The sequence below is a fragment of the Staurois parvus genome, unplaced genomic scaffold, assembly GCF_062004578.1.
Source record: "Staurois parvus isolate SC_StPar_1 unplaced genomic scaffold, SC_StPar_1.0 ptg000011l, whole genome shotgun sequence".
In the NCBI taxonomy this organism is placed as follows: Eukaryota; Metazoa; Chordata; class Amphibia; order Anura; family Ranidae; genus Staurois; species Staurois parvus.
The window spans coordinates 10,488,715-10,507,070 of NW_028317807.1; the positions used below are offsets into that span (position 1 = coordinate 10,488,715).

The 18,356-nt window shown below is 43.1% G+C and overlaps 1 protein-coding gene across 1 annotated transcript in view; it reads left to right on the forward strand.

Annotated features, from left to right (window-relative positions):
• Positions 1-18,356, forward strand: part of CD28 (CD28 molecule) — a 79,411-nt gene that overhangs the window by 49,274 nt on the left and 11,781 nt on the right. The window contains exon 2 of the mRNA XM_089672716.1: positions 14,662-14,997. Coding sequence (XP_089528842.1) covers positions 14,662-14,997 — 336 coding nt within the window. The remainder of the gene's footprint in view (positions 1-14,661; positions 14,998-18,356) is intronic.

The following is an 18,356-nucleotide window of genomic DNA, read 5'->3' on the forward strand; positions in this document are numbered from 1 at the left end:
GTTCTCCTCCACTGGATTATCTCAAAGTGGTAATAAAGCTTCACATAAGCCCGCTGAAATGATAAGTCTCAGACAACATACAATGACGAAGCAAATCTTCAGACATAAACTGTACCTCTTTCTCTCCTCCAAAGATAGAGTACATAGATCAGATCTTATTTCTCAACTTCCAGGAGGTAAGGAGTAGAAACCTGATTTAACCCACTCCACAGCACAGAGCAGAGGGCTGAGTATAATTGGAGACCAGAGTGGAGAGAAGGGGCACCTCCCCACATAGCTTCACAGGAAAACATGAACATCTGAGGCTGTCAATCACCTGCTGTGTGCTAGAGGTGGGGGCGGGCCATAACTGTGAACTGCCAGAAGTGACACATGAAGATTGCAGGGAAAGGAGAAAGGATCAACACTAGGCACAATTGATTGGGCTAAGTACATGTATATAAGGCTATGTTTTGTTCATATTAATTTTAAACCACTTTAACTTCTAGTCCAATCAACCCTAGGCCTCCAGGGCAAAACTGCATTGAACTAAAGTTCATCTTGCATTTCTTCTTAGCATTTTCTTAAGCAAAAATTTGTGTCCAGTAAATTAAAGATCAGGGACATTATTGGCATACTGTTTAAAGGAGAGTTCCATCTTTTGCAAAAAAAAAAAGTAATCGATGTACCCAGTTTACAAAATGCAAAAATGTACATTTATTTTTATTTTTTTTTCTTGCATTAGAGAATGCAAAGCATTGCGAGCATGGTGAGTGGATCTAGAGTGCAATGCGCTGGCTCCTGCAGACCCAGGTCCATATAAAAGTACAGCCCTTCAGTTATGAAGCTGGAGAAAGTATTAATTTCTTACCACTGCAGTGACATCACCGCACTTGTGCTTCATTGAGAGCTACAGCTCCTCTGTCGCAGTAGTTTTTCATTCATTGATTCCTGTGTTAAATGATGCATGGGCAGAACCCATGTGATTTCTTGTTTTCTTCAGGGTCAAAACCTTTCCATTGGACAAGATACTGGACTGAGTTTCTGGCTTTCCAAGTGTCCAAGATAGGTGCCACTTTATAGTCCTCTTGATCATTGATAGTTTCTAGAGACTGAAAAAAAAAATTATGGTATCTCCGTGAATTGACTTTACAAGAGAGATATGAAAAACACCAGGAACTTTTATAGGAGCAGGAAGTTGTAGCCTGAAAACGACTGTTTTGACCTGTTGCCCATCCCTATAAGGATGGATGAAGCTAGGAGCCAGTCTTTAGGTGAGAACCTTGAGGGTTAAAATCATTTTCGAGAGCCAGACCTGTTCCCTAACCTTAATCTGAGGAGCAAAATGTTTATGGGTGACAGAACTGGAGGGCATGCTTGAAGTGATACTTGGATGTCCAGTCAACTTGGTGTCACAAGCTTCTAGTAGGAGCCTGAAGTGATGTGGAACAAATAACTTTCTCACAGACAGGTTAGCAGGAGCACAGGACTGTTGCACAAAAATTGCTGTGGGGCTTGGAGGATTCCTTGCTGCAAGACTCAAAGCTAAATTCTTAGAGTTTTTTGGTGTTTTCTGATTTGTTGAATCACCTAACCATGAAGTGACATTGGCCAAACAATATAGACCAAGTCCTTGTGTCTTTCTTCTATGTTTCTCTTCTAGAAACAACCAAGTGGCTACTCTCTGCAATGGTTCTTCTTGACTCTGGGTAGAGCACATCGGTGCTACCAGAAGAAGGGGTGCAGTGAGGAACCTGGGAGATTGGGACATGGCTTTCTCAGAATGTTTCTCCCCCTGACATCTGTCTGCCCTACTCACTTCATGGTCTCTTGCAAACCCTTTGGCTCTAGGTAGTTCACCAGGAAGTTCTTAATAGCAATATGCAGCCCAAATTTACATTGTCTACTTAGGGCTGGGTCATTCCACCTAGAATTAGATCCCTACCAAACGAACTCCAAGCAGTACTGCTCCTCAGTAAACCTTTCTTTCCAAAGGGCTCTGATGAAGGATTTTGCAGTGTGAGTACAGTCAAGGTCATCATAAAGGAGATCATAGGCTTTAAAAAACTCATCAATAGAGGCAAGTGGAGAGATGTCTCAAGATAATCTGAAATCCCAGGGTCGAGGCAACGGAAAACAAATAGTGGTCCCCAGAAAAACAGATAGGTTAACCTTAGGTTCAGGATCTGGCAAGGTCGGTGGAAGGGCCACAACTCAGTGGGGCAGAGATAGTTCCTGCTTTTACACAGTTCTTCAGCAAACAATCAGACCTGCAAAGGATCCATCTGTCCTCTGGTACTAAGTGGCCTTGAAATATTGTTATGCACAGTCCAATGTCTAGACCAGGAGCTAGAGAAAGCAAGTATTTTTCTTCCTTATAGCAGCCCCTGTGCCCTTAAGGCAAGCAGGCCTACCAATACTTGGTTGCCTTCATGCCTTAGTAAAGCAAGTTTATATACTGAAATACAGTATTTATATTGTGCCCCAATATGCCTACATTATTGATTGTTTTTTTTATCAAAGTTCTCTGTTAGCCCTTCTGAAATGTTCTCTGACAGCCTCCCCTGTCCCCCATTCAGTACATAAATCTATAAACCTGCTCTGTAGGTGTAGCAGGTAGGCTTGAGAAAGGGGCAGTGGCCCAAAATACTCTGCTATTCACCTTTCCATGAAGTACTCTAGCATCCACGGAAACCTAATGTGTCATCCTGTGTGGCGGTCCATTGCACAGCATGCAGCATGACAGTCACTACTGAATCCTGGGAAATCTCTGTACTCTGCACTGAAGATACCTCAATTTGCTCACAGATGGTTACTGAATTGTAAGTAAGGTATGTATTTTTTTCTTGCACCTTCCATGTTTTATTTTCTCTGATATGAATAGTAGTTTACACATATAAGAAAAGATTGTTTTTCTGCTTCTGTTTCAAGTGGCATTAAACCTCCCCCTCCCCCCAAAAAATTGTAATATATTACAGCTTACCAGTCAATAGATGTGGTGGGTGCATTAGTATTCTTTTATAGGCTTTTACCCTCTGTTTTCACCTGGTGATCTGGCAGGTATTACACCTCCTATATTAGAGTGCCTCCACTCTGGATGAATGAGCACAGAGGCACCTTTGAACAGTAGTATTGTCAGTATAGGTGGGAAGGGTGTGCTAGATGTATTAACCGATTTAAATACACTAACACATTAAAGCCAAACTCCAGCTAATACTTTATAAGCAGTTACATCAACCGTTTTTTTCCTTTTATGATAAAGGTTTTACATAATAAATAACAACTGACCATTGTAAGCACCCAGATAGTGTTAAATAATTTGTCTAATCTCTGTAACTTATACATTCTGCTGGAAAGAACTGCCGACCAGGGGCGGACTGACAACTCATGGGGCCCCCGGGCAATAGGGGATCATGGGGCCCCTGTGTCCTTGCCCAAACTAAAAAAAGCCTATGAAAAAGGTACCAGGGGCATCTCATGGGGTCCCCTACTGACCCCGGGCCCTTGGGCAGTGCCCTAGTTTCCAAATGGTCAGTCCACCCCTGCTGCCGACTTACTGGCCAGATCTCCATTTGAAATTAAAAGAAAGAAAGCCTAAAAAAGAAAATGAATACAGACATCACATCTAAAAAATGGTAAGCTGCTATATAATAAATGATTGCTTTTGAGTTTAAATTGTGCTTTCAGTTCATTTCACAGGAAGTGACAATGATCTTGCTTTTCCAGCAGGATCAACAGATATTTGACTGCTTTTACTGAAAATGTTTTAGACTAAAAAAAGAAAATGAATGCAGCCACTACATCTAAGGAATGGTGATCTGCAATGTATTATGTTTTTGTTTCTGGTCTCAGATACACTTTAACAACCAGTGTTGTTTATAATACACTATACTTTTCATCTATCCTTCAAATGATTGCAGTTGTTATTTTTAATTGCTAATATAAAGGGAAATGTGGCAATAATAAAGATGCTCCAATGGAGTTATGTGAATGTTCTTCCCTTTTTAATATGTTATGGTCCACATGATTAGAGGTGTGGCAATGATGTGTTTATTAGCTAAACATGGGCAGCACAGAGAGTTAATGGTTAGCACTTCTGCCTAGCAGTACCAGGTTTACCGGTTCTAATCCCAACCATGGCACCACTTGCCTGGAGTTTGCATGTTTTCCCTGTGCTTGCGTGGGTTTCCTCCCACATTCCAAAGACCTGCTGGTAGGTTAATTGGCTCCTGCCTAACATGGCTGGATCTAGGGGGGGGGGGATGCTGGGGAGCGCTGTGCCCCCCCCAGATTCCAGTTATGCCCCCCCTTCCCCAGGCTGGTTGCCCCCTCCTCTCATGTACCTTGTGCCGTGCCTGCTGAGCTTTCCCCCGCATCCCTGCACTACTGGTTGGCCATATCTAAAGCAATCTATCCAGACAGGAGTGGCAGGGAGGAGATGCGGGCTCTCTGTGATCTCCACCTCCTGTCATAACAGCGGTCCTCCATACAGCAGGTTATAGAATTGCTATTACATCCAATGGTAAACAGCTTCCTTACCTGCCCCCATCCACATTTCCAAGAGTTGAGCAGTCTTTGGAGGAGATGGGGCGGGTAATGAAGCTGTGTACCGTTAGATGCAATAGCGATCCTATGTAACCTGCTGTATGGAGGATCGCTGTTATGACATGAGGGGAGATCAAAGAGAGCCAGCATCTCCTCACTACTCCATTACTCCTGTTGTTCCCTCATGTAAGATTCGGGGAGGAGGCTTGTGGGGGCTATTTGTGCTGTGAAGGGTAATTGGGGATGTGTTAGGAGGCAGGATTGGGAAAGATTTGTGCTAGGAGGGGGATTTGGGAGGGTGGGTGGATTTGTGCTACGAGGGGGGAATTGGGGGAGGATTAGTGTTAGGTGGGGGAATGGGGGGTCATATGTGCTACTAGGGTGATTTGGGTATGTGGGGCATTTGTGCTGGGAAGGGTAATTTGTAGGCAGTTGTGCTAGGGATGAGGAATTTGGGGGGGGGGGTTGTACCAGTAGGGGGGATTTGTACTAGGAGGGAGGATTGGGGAGGATTTGTACTAGAAGGAGGGATTTGGGGGGGGAAGATTTGTACTGGGGGCAGGATTTGTGCTGGAAGGGGGGTTTATGGGGGAGTATTTGTACTAGGAGGGCAGATTTAAGGAAAGGATTTATGCTAGGAATGGGGATTTGGAGGAGAAGATTTGTGATAGAAATGGGGGAAATTTGTACTAGGAGGGGTGATTCTAGGAGAGAATTTGTACTGGGGGGATTTGGGGAGAGGATTTGTGCTAGGAGGGGGGATTTGTACTATAAGGGGGAATTTGGTAAAGGATTTACGCTAGGAGTGCGGAATTGTACTGGGGGGGAGATTGGGGAAAGAATTTGTACTAGGAGTGGAGATTTGGGGGAGAGGGTTTATAATAGGAGGGGGGATTTGGAAGGAATAAGGATGTGCGCTAAGAGGGATGATTTTTGGGGCATGGAAGATTTATTAGGGATTGGCAGGATTTGAGCTGGAAGGTGGATTGGGGGGCAAATATTTGTGCTGTAAGGGGGGTTTGGACTGTGAGGATGGGAAATTTTTGCATTTTTGTTTGGGTAGAATTTTGGCTTGCAGAAGGGATTTATGCTTAGGGGGTGAGCTTAGTGATTAGTCCTCTTTTTTTTTTTTTGGCCGGGGGGGGGGGGGGCGCAGTTTGTCACCTTCACCTTGAGTGCTAGATGGTCTTGTCCCAGCACTGCCCGCACTGTACACAAGGCACTCAACAGATCTTTTCCTCCCCACATAACACATAGCTGAGATCAGATTCCTCACAGCATCAATCTGCACAATGTGTAGCTGGCTGCAGTTACCTTTCTGACCTGTGAAATTCCCTGATTGGATTGGCAGCTGCAGTAGCCAGCTACACACTGTGTGGAGATATACTGATCTCAACTATGTGCTGTGTGGGGAGGAGGAGATCTCTTAAGTGCCCTCCCAACAATGACCCTGTCCTCAACTCTGCTGACCACTTTCTTTCACCATGCCCTGCTAACCCCTGTCCTCCACACTGCTGACCTCTATCTTCTGTCCTGTTGACCCCGTCCTCTGCCATGCTAACCCCTTTACACTGCCCTACAAACTGCTGACCCCCTGTACACTGCTCTACTGACAGTTATACAATGTGCTGCTCAATTGTGTCCTCTGCCCCTCCTGACATTTTTATTACACTCCCAAATCAGACAGGCTAGATCTGGCCCTGCTGTTTAAATTGGCCCTAGTATGTGTATGTATGACTGTGAGTTAGGGACCTTAGATTGTACACCCCTTGAGGGTTAGGGACTGATGTGAATGTACAATATATGTATGTAAAGCACTGCGTAAATTGACAGCGATATATAAGTACCTGACGTAAACGCTTATGTGCTAAAAGGTGTCCCCCTTTCTTTTCTCAAAAGAGTGAGCGGTATAAGAATGAAAATTGTTTTTTTACCCAACACAGCATAATTTGATTGTTACATTCCTCCTTTAAGAAGCTAAGCACAATATAAATGTGCACCTTTTATCCTCCCTTTCACATTGTGGTTTTATTTACTGGCCTCCACTTCCTGAGTTACACAACTGCAATTCTGCTTTCAGCTGTTATCGGTGCAAGTCAGCAAATCTGGGTCACAGAGTTGAATTCTTTGCTAGGGAGGACCCCTGAATGAGAGGAAGTAGACATTTCTCACGTGCATAGGGGTCTTCCTTCTGATGTAATAAAAACCAGTCAGTCAGCCGCTGGTTAACTTTCTACTATTGTTTCACGTGGTGCACCAACTCTGTGTTTTGTGAACAACAATGGTTTTGTAAATACATCCACACACAGCATATAGGTGCCAATAATAAAATACTTATATAGCTGCCAAAATTAAAAGGCATATATGGTGATCCTGTTATGTTCTTTAACCCCTTCATGCCTATGGGTAAAACAAATGTTAATGCCTAAGCACAATTTTGCAACTTTGACCTGTAAAACTGAATATATCATCACAATCGCTTTGCACTTCCAGGTGGATTATACCTTGTTTTTTTTTCAGGATTGTTTTTTTTTTGGGCTTTCATTTGATGGTAAAAGGTAATGGATATCTCCTGATTTTTAATTTTATTATCAAAGGAAGACTGGCCCAAAATAGTCAAAAAGAAATATATATTTTTTTAATTTAGCTGTATATATCTTGCTGCTACCATAACCTACCACCAAAGAACAACCCAAAACAAATTCTTTTGCGCCCCACAATCACGACCTAAATGCTAACTCTGGCAGTGACCTAGATCAAACCTTGATGTAGGTATTTTTTTCTATTTTTTTTTTTTCACACACACAATTATGTTTCTGTTTTTTGAGAGAGAAAGAGAGAGAGAGAGAGAGAGAGAGAGAGAGATCTGTGGTCTCTGTGTTGGGAGGGAGTGCACTGTGCGGTGTGTTTCTAGCACAAGACAGATATGAATATATGCGGCCCGCACGGAAAACATCCCAGTCCAATGAGGCTACATATATGCGTACTGTTGGTGGGAAGGGGTTAATACTTAGTCTAGAAGTCCCTATACTGAACATTTTGAATTTGTTCCGAACCACTGAGCAGATTTAGGAAGATGCTCTGGTTAATTGAGCTACACCTGTGTAGTAACTGCCTATTTCCTGTCTACCCTTATCTTACTCTAGTTTACAAGCCGTTAACAAAGGGTAGAATTTCTTATCTGTTATACAGAGAATCTAAATAAGAATGCAATTGCATGTAATGTTAACCTTTTTTCATGTCAATGATATGTCATATAATTTCATGTTTAAAGAGAAGCTTCAATCAGTTCTGCAAAAATTAAAAGCAGCTACAAAAACCGTAACTGCTGACTTTTATCAAAAACAGACTCTCACTTGTCCAAGGATCCAACACAGTCTTCACCGGGGCCTGTTCTTCATCGATCTTTGGGTCCCTGGCACCAGCATGTTATCTGTGGACAGCTGACTGTGACTCCTTGTTTCTTCACAGCTGGCTTCCCACAAAGCATGCATGAGCTGCACTTTGTGAACTTGCTGGGACCTGCTACGTGTCACAGAAGGTTACTGGCAGGGATGGTTTAAGGAGAACATCTGATGGAATCACCATGGCCATCCAACCGGTAGAGGGAGTGGGTACCTGTCAAAACCAGATACCACTCCCCTCCTCAACAAAATATATTCCAAATATGACAGAGGAGGAGGGTAGGAAGAGCAGAATTTACCCTTTTATGTGAAGTTCCACTTTAAGGGGTCAGTCTACCTAGAACTGATTATTCAGCTGTTGGAAATAAGAGTTTAACTGTTTCACAAATTCTATCCTTTGGGGTATCTGTTGGTGAAATGTCTGCATGTGAGTACCTTGGTCTATACACCTTCTATAGCTATTATGAAGGGTTATGCTCTCTCTGTTGTTTTTTCTGTTTTTAGTATTATGAAGCTTGTAGCCAGAGGTACTGGAAAGTGGAACAATGAGTGAGAGCACCACCTAAACTTCCCAGGTGGACAGAAACAGAGTTGAAAATTATAGCAGGGAGATCTTCGTAGCTGTTAGAGTATTCAGGAGATATAAGAAGCCACCCCTTAGACTCAACCCAATGCTAAGACATATTCCACTTTTGAGTAAATTGACTCTTTATGTTGGAATTCTTTATTAATTGCATTTTGTGTGTGTGGTATAAAACAATCAAAACATTTTTGCAGCAGGAGGCCAGCAAGGACAGTGTTACTCCTCTTACATCTATTTATGTGGAATTATAAAAAAATTATTCAATACATAGCTACAATATATGCACATTTCACCTTATTTGTCTTTTAGAAAACACTGCAAGTGCAGAAAAATATCTGGTGATCCTAACTTGGCAGTTAGGATTAACCAGAGACAGGGACAGAAAGATGATCTAAGAAAGATGATGTAAGCCACTGTGGGGGAGATTTACTAAAACTGGAGCACTCAGAATCTGGTGCAGCTGTGCATGGTAGCCAATCAGCTTCTAACTTCAGCGCTATCAATTAAGCTTTGACAATAAAACCTGGAAGCTGATTGGTTTCTACGCAGAGCTGCACTAAATTTTGCACTATGCAATTTTAGTAAATAATACACTGTGTCCTGTGTGCTTGATTTAAAGGCTAAGTTGGGAACATCTGTTTTTAGGGTGGAACATATAAGACCATAGTTGATGTAATTTTCTTTTCAGAAACAACGGGTTGCTCGATTCCCAATCATAGTCGATGGGGAAATATCTCCCTTGAAGCTATTCTTTTCTCCTGGCTGGGGGGGGGGGGGGATGCAGTGAGCCATCCCTGCCAAGGAGAACACAGTGATTATTGCTAGCGGCTATAGCCTAAGGCATTAATCACATGTAAAAATACAACATGCTGGTTGTACCCAAGTTGACCAATGTATCAACTTTGGTACAATCAGCTTGCCCATACATGGTTAGAATCTTGGCTGGTCTCTGCTGAACTGATTTAGACTCTAAGCATTTTAGCATGTTCCCGCTCCTACAGCTCTCCCTCTGACCCTCACCTCCATGACAGCTGGCAGGGGATCTTCTCCCCACACCCACTGTCAAAATTTGAAAAGAGCATGGCTTTGCTTGGCTCACGCCATGTCCTTTAATCACATAGTTCTGTAAATGGATGCCTGCAAGTACCGTCAGCCTTTGCGGTTGATGGCTTGTAGTTCTCAATGAAATGCGAGGGTGCTGGTGAGTGCTCTCATTGTCCATTGACCTTCCTGTCATTCAGGAACTGCCTGCCCATATTGGAGGGATGGGCAGACAGCTACATTGACAGTCTGCAGGAGCCTGGCATTGCACCCGCAATCTGCTAATCTGGGGTTCAATGCTTTATAGGCTCCTAAAAAAAATAGTAAATGCACATTTTTTTGCAAAAAATGTGCATGTATTATTTTTTTTAAAGGTGAACTTATCTTTTAAAAACCTAGGTTTAGGTATAGCATCTAAATTCTACATGCACAAAATGGCAGCCATTTTTGCTGCCATTGAAAGATCTACTGAAAGAGTAAATATTTGGAAAAATAGTTACATAGTTAGTCTGGCTGAAAAAATTCCATCCAGTTCAACCTTTAAAAAAAAAAGTTATAATCCTACACCCACAGTTGATCCAGAGAAAGGAAAAAAACCCCCAGCAAAGCATGAAATAATTTGCTCCCCCAGGGAAAAAAATGCCTTCCTGATCCCCCGAGAGGCAATTAGATATTTCCGAGATCAACTTTACCTATAAATGTTAGTATCCAGTTATATTCTGTGTATCTAAGAAAGAATCCAGGTCTTTTTAAAGCCATCAACTGAGCTGGCCAGAACCAACTCTTGAGTATTTTCACAGTTCTCACTGTGAAGAAACCTTTCTGTGTTTGGAGCTTAAATTTCGTTTCCTCCAGATGTAAAGAGTGCCCCCTTGTCCTCTGTGATGACCTCAGCGTAAATAGCTCTACACCGAGTTTACTATATGAGTTCACTATATGAACCACTGATGTATTTATACAAGTTGATCATATCCCCCCTTTTTCTCCTCTTCTCAAGAGAATAAATTCAGTTCCTCTAATCTTTCTTCATAGCTGAGCTTATCCATGTCTCATCAATTTGGTTGCCCTTCCCTGTACTTTCTCCTGTTCCCCAATGTTCTTTTTGTGAATCGGTGCCCAAAACTGAACTGCATATTCCAGATGAGGTGCTACTAATGATATCTCTCTATCTGGAGTCTATATCTCTTTTAATACAAGAGACGATTTTGCTCACTTTAGAAACCGCAGCTTGGCATTGCATGCCATTATTAAGCTTGTGATCTACCAGAACCCCCAGATCCTTCTCGACCAATTGATTCCCCCCAATTGTACCCCCTTAGTAAGTATGATGCATATTCTTTGCCCCCAAGTGCATAACCTTACATTTATCAACATTAAACCTCATTTGCCACATAGTTGCCCAATTAAACAATGCATTGAGTTTGGCTTGTAAGTTGGTGACATCATGTAAGGACATTATTCCACTGCACAACTTGGTGTCATCTGCAAAGTTTTATTTTGTATCAGAGAACCTATATTGTTTATAAATATATTAAAAAGCAAGGGTCCCAACACTGAACCTTGGGGTACACCACTGACAACCGTAGACCATTCAGAATATGAACCATTAACCACTACTCTCTGAATACAATCTTTTAGCCAGTTTTCTATCCATTTACATATGGATTTTTACAAGCCTGTACACATTAGCCATGTGTGGGGAACTGTGTCAAACACTTTTGCAAAATCCAAGTATACCATGTCCACTAAAGGTAAATTGACTGTTCACTTTGCTGGTGAACAGTCAATTTACGTTTAGTGAAGGTAAAAAACAAACTTGAGTCTTTAGAGCCACTTTAACATACTTGGCAATGTTTTATATGCAGTATAGGGAAGCTGCACTCTGCAAAGGAATGATCCCAGAGCTTAGCAAATGAGCTCTGGTGACTTCCATCATCCAATCAATTGCAAGCAAAAATTCTGTTTTTTATTTTCCTTGCTCATGGTTTGGTATTATTTCCAAGGGAAGTCTACCCAGAGCCTAGAGAAATTTTCACACTGCAAAGTGGGCAGCCTATTTGCCTTTTACAAATAAACCCTGCTAATGGCTAAAAAGGCTAGAAATACATTTTCTTTCCATGTCGTTATAAGTAAGCATTATAGTCTAAAACAATCCACATATGTTGGCAATGCTTTACAATACGCTAATTAGGGAGATTAGTTTATAAGAATAAACAGCCAAATCCTATTATTATGCCCTAGATGCCAACTTTTGGGATCTATGCAGCCTGTGAGAGCCTTGTGTTAATAATAGAGAGTAGATTTTTTTCAGGCATTTTGACCATACTAGATAAAGTTTCATCATGTGCTTTGAACTGCTATATGATTGATAAATATTGCTATTTTAATCCATTTTTATATGAATTACAATTTATACAATTTATGCACTTCAAGGTGATGTGCACTACCAAGAGTTGGGCCTAACTCTCAATTTAACGAAACCTTAAAGTGATTCTAAAGGCTTATTTAAAAAAAACAAAAAAAAAAAAGAAAACATGTCTATACTTACCTGCTGTGTGCAGTAGTTTTACACAGAGCAGCCCAGATCCTCATCTTCTCCTCGCCGGTGCTCCTAGCCCCATCCTCCTGTCAGGTGCCCCCACAGCAAGCAGCTTGCTATAGGGGGCATCCGCTGCTCCATGTGTCCATTCACACGGAGCAGTGGCTCGGATCCGCCCCCCTCTCTCTTCTCATTGCCTCACTGGCTGTGATTGACAACAGTGAGAGCCAATGACTCCCGCTTCTGTCTCAGCCAATGAGGAGAGGGAGACTCAGGATAGCCGAGACTCCAGCGCACATCGCTGGAGATCAAGTATTGGGAGGGCTGGAGGGATGCTGCACAGAGAAGGTTTTTTACCTTCATGCATAGAATGCATGAAGGTTAAAAAAAACTTGAGTCTCTAGAGCCACTTTAACATACTTGGCAATGTTTTATATATATATGTAGTATATAAGCTGTATATTGCTAAAGCATGTACCATTTGATCACGGATGGACTTTCCCACCAAAAATAGGGACAGATGGGCAGTGTTGATGGAAATAAAACCACGAAGCATAATCTGTATTTGACAACCACTGACAGTGTATGCATAATGACAAGTGCATAAACCTCTTATAGTCACTGGTTTAGTGACATGATTGCTTCTTTCACTGAATATTTGTTATTGAAATAACAATAACCATGTCCTAATAACAGGAAATGTTTAGAAACTTTATATGAAGATATACATTTTTGAAGGGCTTTTTTTTCTCAAAGAATAGATGCAGGAACCCATCCTCCCCGGTAAACTCCTTGCGCCCAACCCCACCCCCATTTCCATCCCCAATCCCGCCATTCCTGGGGAAAGAGAAGTAAAGTGTTGCCAAATAATGGGTCTGGTCAAGGCTCACCTTCCATCCCCCCGTCCACAGCTCACCCCCTCCATCCACAGCCCACTTTCTCTCCCCATCTACGGCACACACTCTCCCCCCCGTCCACAACTCAGCCTCCCATCCACAGGTCCCCTTCTCTCCTCTTGTCCACAGTTCACCTTCCCCGCCCCCTATCCACAGGTCACCTTCTCCCCCCTGTCTACATCTCAGCCTCCACCCCATCCGAAGCCCACCCTGTTCCCCCCCATATCCACAGCTCACCCTCCCCCCCATCCACAGCTCACCCTCCCTCTCCCTCCCCCATCCACAGCTCACCCCCTCCCCCACAGCTCACTCTCTCTCCTCCCACCTCCATCCACAGCTCACCCTTTCCCCCCCATCCACAGCTCACCCTCTCCTCCCATCTGCAGCTTACCCTTTCCTCCACCATCCACAGCTCACCCTCTAACCCCCCCCATCCACAGCTAACCCTTTCCCCCCCTGTCCACAGCTCACCCCCCATCCATATCTCACCTCCCCCCCATTCCACAATTTACTTTAGCATATGCCCCCCATCCACAACTGCTCTTTTTACCCTCTGTCAACATCTCATCTCTGCACACTCCCCCCCCCATCCACAGCTTACACCCCCAGTCCACAATCACCTCTGCACCTCCATCTACAGCTTATCTCTCCCCATCCACTTTTCACTGCAGCACCCCTATCTACAGCTCACCCCAATCCACAGCTCTCAGCCTCTTCACCCACAGCTCTCACTTTGCACAATCTATAACCCCCACTTCCCCCTCCCTTTCCCCCAGCTCTGACCTCTGCATAACATCCATACCTTCTCCACAGTCTCTCTGCACAACTGACACTCCTTCCTCCCCCTTTTCCCTCTGCAGCTCTCACCTTAAGTTGCATTAGAGGCTCTAATTGAAAGCAGTGCAGTCAACTCTGTTTTTTTAGGCAGAGCGTGCTTTTTTTTTTGGGTCTACAGCTGTCTCATCCATGCAGCCTGTCAGATCTGTGTAGCACAGAGCCAAGGAGGTGTTTCAGAGTGCTTCATTTGGCTCTGTGCTACAAAAATCTGACAGGCAGTCATTTGGAGATAAAGGCTGCCTCTGGAATCTATTAAATGCTAACAGTTGTGGCGTCTGGACCTAGTCTCGGGGCACCCATCAAGCAGATATGGGGCAGATTCCCTGTATTCCAACTGTCATACTGTCCTATTAGCCAAAAAAATCCACGCAAAATGCATCATAATCACGTGTTCAAAAACGCAAAGCGCACCCCAAAATGTGATGGAAAAACGCATCAACTGCAACCTGCATAGATGTGAACTTAGCATAAATTCCAATTTGCAGAACTCAGTTTTTTATAATATTTGCCAATTTGAATGGGACATTTGGGGATGGGGTTAAAGCTTGTATTTGCCATACTGCACAGTAAAGCCTTTTCCTGAGATCTAATGTACATCTTTTTAATATACTATTTCCAGATTGATTAGAGATGCATCATTTCTCAGTATAGAGCAGCCTGATGTACTAACATATTTCCACTGTGAAGTAAGATGGTTCTGGACAAGTATGATGTGCCCTCTGTATGCAGTTATGTATTAAATAAAATGCACTTTACATTGTATAAGAAAATAGGCATAACCTACTGTATTTTGATAAAGGTGATCATTTCTCTAATTGTCACTTTCTAATTTTGTAGGTACTGTACCAAGGAGGCACAGACACATTCTCTATGCCCCAGGCAACATTAGTTTAACATTTTACGAGGACTTTAATGGCACTGGAAAGGATTTCAAGGTGTCTTTGAACAGAGGAATTAACAAATCAGAGACTCTTTGTGTAGTATCCCCCAATTTCACCCAGATAACGTTCGAAGAGTATAACTGCCGAGTGACAAAAGCGACAAACCATGTGACTTTTTACTTGTGGGATCTTTCTGCAAACAATACAGACATTTACTTTTTCCAAAAAGAAGTTATGTATCCCCCACCTTACCGCTGTGAATGGGATGAAGGCACTATCATTCATATAATAGGTAAAAAAGTTAAATATATTACAATTATCACAAAGTATCTATGAAAGTGGAAAAATGTTCTTACTGTAGTGCATTTTTTTACATTTAAAAATACATTTTAAATGTCATGATATGGAAATAGGCACTGCAGAGCCAAATTTATGAAGAATAAACACACATAATATGCAAACATTATGGTAGCAGTATAGCAACACCTATAAAAAACCTATATGATAAAAACTATTAGCCTTAAAGTTCCAAAGGACAGCAGCTGTGCACTTGTCTTGTGTAGGCCTTGTTAGGGTGGACATAGCCAGGCAGGTACCTCATAAAGAATGGTAATGGTAAGAAACCTGATACTCTTTTAAAGATAAGTTCACCCTTCGTACCATGTTACACCTATATTCATAGTGTAACATGTTAAATGTTATGAAAGGACCAGCCCCCGATCCCCCAATCCCCCGATCCCCCAATCCCCCGATCCCCCGATCTGCTTATCGCTGGTGCAATGCACATTTTTATTTTTTACCTGCAAAAAATGTGCATTTATTCTTTTTTTTTAGGCAGGTTCAGGCTGGGGCATTCTGCAAGGGAAATCTGTTGCACGGACTGAAATTCTCTTTCTTCCCCTCTAGTGTTCATTTCTTACTGACAGAGTGGGAAGTGAGTCTGAGAAGTAGAGATTCATGAACCTGTAGTCCTATTGCCTAGAGACACTGTATTTTTCAGCATTGTCAGGATTACATTTACCAGAAGAGAGGAAAACCGAAGGGCATCCTGGAGAGGGAGATATATTCCCTTGCAGCAGCCGCTCTGGCTCTCTTGGCACGGGGGCTTGGAGGCTGACGGAGGGGAGTTTATCTTTTTCCCTCTCAATAGCAGGCTACGGCTCCACCGTCCAGCACAGTAAACCTGCTTGGCAGTCCAGCACCACCCAGCTCTACGGGGCGACTCCCAACATTCTTCACTTGTCTCAAAATCTGACACACCGAGCAAGGGCATACACCCCATGCTGAGTCAAGCATATCAGCGCCTAGTTTAAGACCAAAAAGCCCTGGTTGAAGGAGTAGGGAAGACAAGGTGACTAGACATGAGTGAGAAGATATTGCAACCTGGAGAGGTGAGGTGTCCACGAGCCTCAGTCAAGCTCAATTGGGAGCAACCAGGCCCCTTTATTGTCCTTGAAGCCAACTGTCGGGGAGAGTATATGGGGTTAGAGGTGATCCCAGAAGTGATATCCATTAGGGTTTTGCAGCAAAACCATGGGAAGGTTTCAGTCAATATCCACAAGGGCACGGATTCATGGAATCCAGCCTCCCCAGTCCCACCTTCTGATTTGATGAGGGGAGCAAAAGATGGTATTTCCTTAGAGACATTCTGTCTCCCACCTGAATGGAAAGAGAGAGTCAAAGCCCATTCCCTGAGATGGCAGGAGATGTTCCAACAACGGATTCGCCTCCAGAAGGACTAACCAATCAGGGAAAGAGTTTGACGGATCCCATTGGGTGATCTGGAAGATCTTTGTGAACAACTAGCAGAGTTAAAGACAGCAGTCATCATCTGAGAGTCACGGAGGAGTCCTTATGCCTCTTCCATAGTGGTGGTGTGGTAGAAGAATGGTTCCCTGAGGCTGTGTATCAATTACCAAACACTCAACCGGAGGACTATCCCTGACCAGTACACCACTCTGAGAATTAAAGATGCCTTACAGAGCCTGTCTGATATTAAATGGTTCTGGACTAAAAGTTGGTACTATCAAATTCCCATGCACCCAGAAGACAGAAAGAAGACAGCTTTCATCACCCCACTAGAGTTCTTCGAGTTTGACAGGATGCCCCAAGGTCTGTCTGGAGCTCCAGCAATATTTCAGAGATTGAAGGAGATGACTGTAGGAGACTGAACTGTTGGTGTCCCTAGACAATATAATTGTTTTTGTCAAAACCCTTAAAGAACATGAGGAATGCCTGGAGAAGCTCCTGCAAAGACTCCATGATGAAGGGTTGAAGTTATCTTCAGAATAGTGCCAGTTTTACCAGTCTTCAGTCAATTACATGGGGCATGTTGTCTCCGTTGAAGGTATAGCTAGTGCCCCCCAGTAGCTGAAAGCTGTTACCTCTTGGCCAAGACCTACCAAAGTAACTAAGCTTAGGTCATTCCTGGGGTTCTGTTCGTATTTCAGAAGATTCACAGAGGGATTTGCTAAAATAGCTCTGCTTCTTAATGAATTATCGAAGAATGAGAGTGGCAATTGATGATCTAGACTAGAGATGAGCGAATTATTCAAAAATTCGATTCGGCTGATTCGCCGAATTTCAGGAAGAAATTCGATTCGATGCGAATTTATTCGCTACGAAGTTAACTTATAAAAAGGGTTTCTAGGCTTCAGAGAGCCTTTAAATTAGTGCAGAACACTGTACCTTTAATTTAAATGCCCTTGGAGATGAGGAAGGAGAAGGAGAAGGATGAGAAGAAGGAGAAGGATGAGAAGAAGGAGAAGGAGAAGGAGGAGAAGGAGAAGGATGAGAAGAAGGAGAAGGAGAAGGATGAGAAGATGGAGAAGGAGAAGGATGAGAAGAAGGAGAAGGATGAGAAGAAGGAGAAGGAGAAGGATGAGAAGAAGGAGAAGGAGAAGGATGAGAAGAAGGAGAAGGAGAAGGATGAGAAGAAGGAGAAGGATGAGAAGAAGGAGAAGGATGAGAAGATGGAGAAGGAGAAGGATGAGAAGATGGAGAAGGAGAAGGATGAGAAGAAGGAGAAGGAGAAGGATGAGAAGAAGGAGAAGGATGAGAAGAAGGAGAAGGAGAAGGATGAGAAGAAGGAGAAGGAGAAGGATGAGAAGAAGGAGAAGGATGAGAAGAAGGAGAAGGATGAGAAGAAGGAGAAGGATGAGAAGAAGGAGAAGGAGAAGGATGAGAAGAAGGAGAAGGAGAAGGATGAGAAGATGGAGAAGGAGAAGGATGAGAAGAAGGAGAAGGAGAAGGATGAGAAGAAGGAGAAGGATGAGAAGAAGGAGAAGGATGAGAAGAAGGAGAAGGATGAGAAGAAGGAGAAGGATGAGAAGAAGGATGAGAAGAAGGAGAAGGATGAGAAGAAGGATGAGAAGAAGGAGAAGGATGAGAAGAAGAAGGATGAGAAGAAGGAGAAGGATGAGAAGAAGGAGAAGGATGAGAAGAAGGAGAAGGATGAGAAGAAGAAGAAGGATGAGAAGAAGAAGAAGGATGAGAAGAAGGAGAATTCCAAGCCGGCAAAAAGTGTATCTGCAGAGCTCCGCTATTTCTTAGGCTATTTCTGACAGTTCTGTGACATTCAATCCATACAGCGGTTTCAACCGCTGTATGGAGGGAATGTCCCAGAACTGTCAGAAATAGCCTATTTCTGAC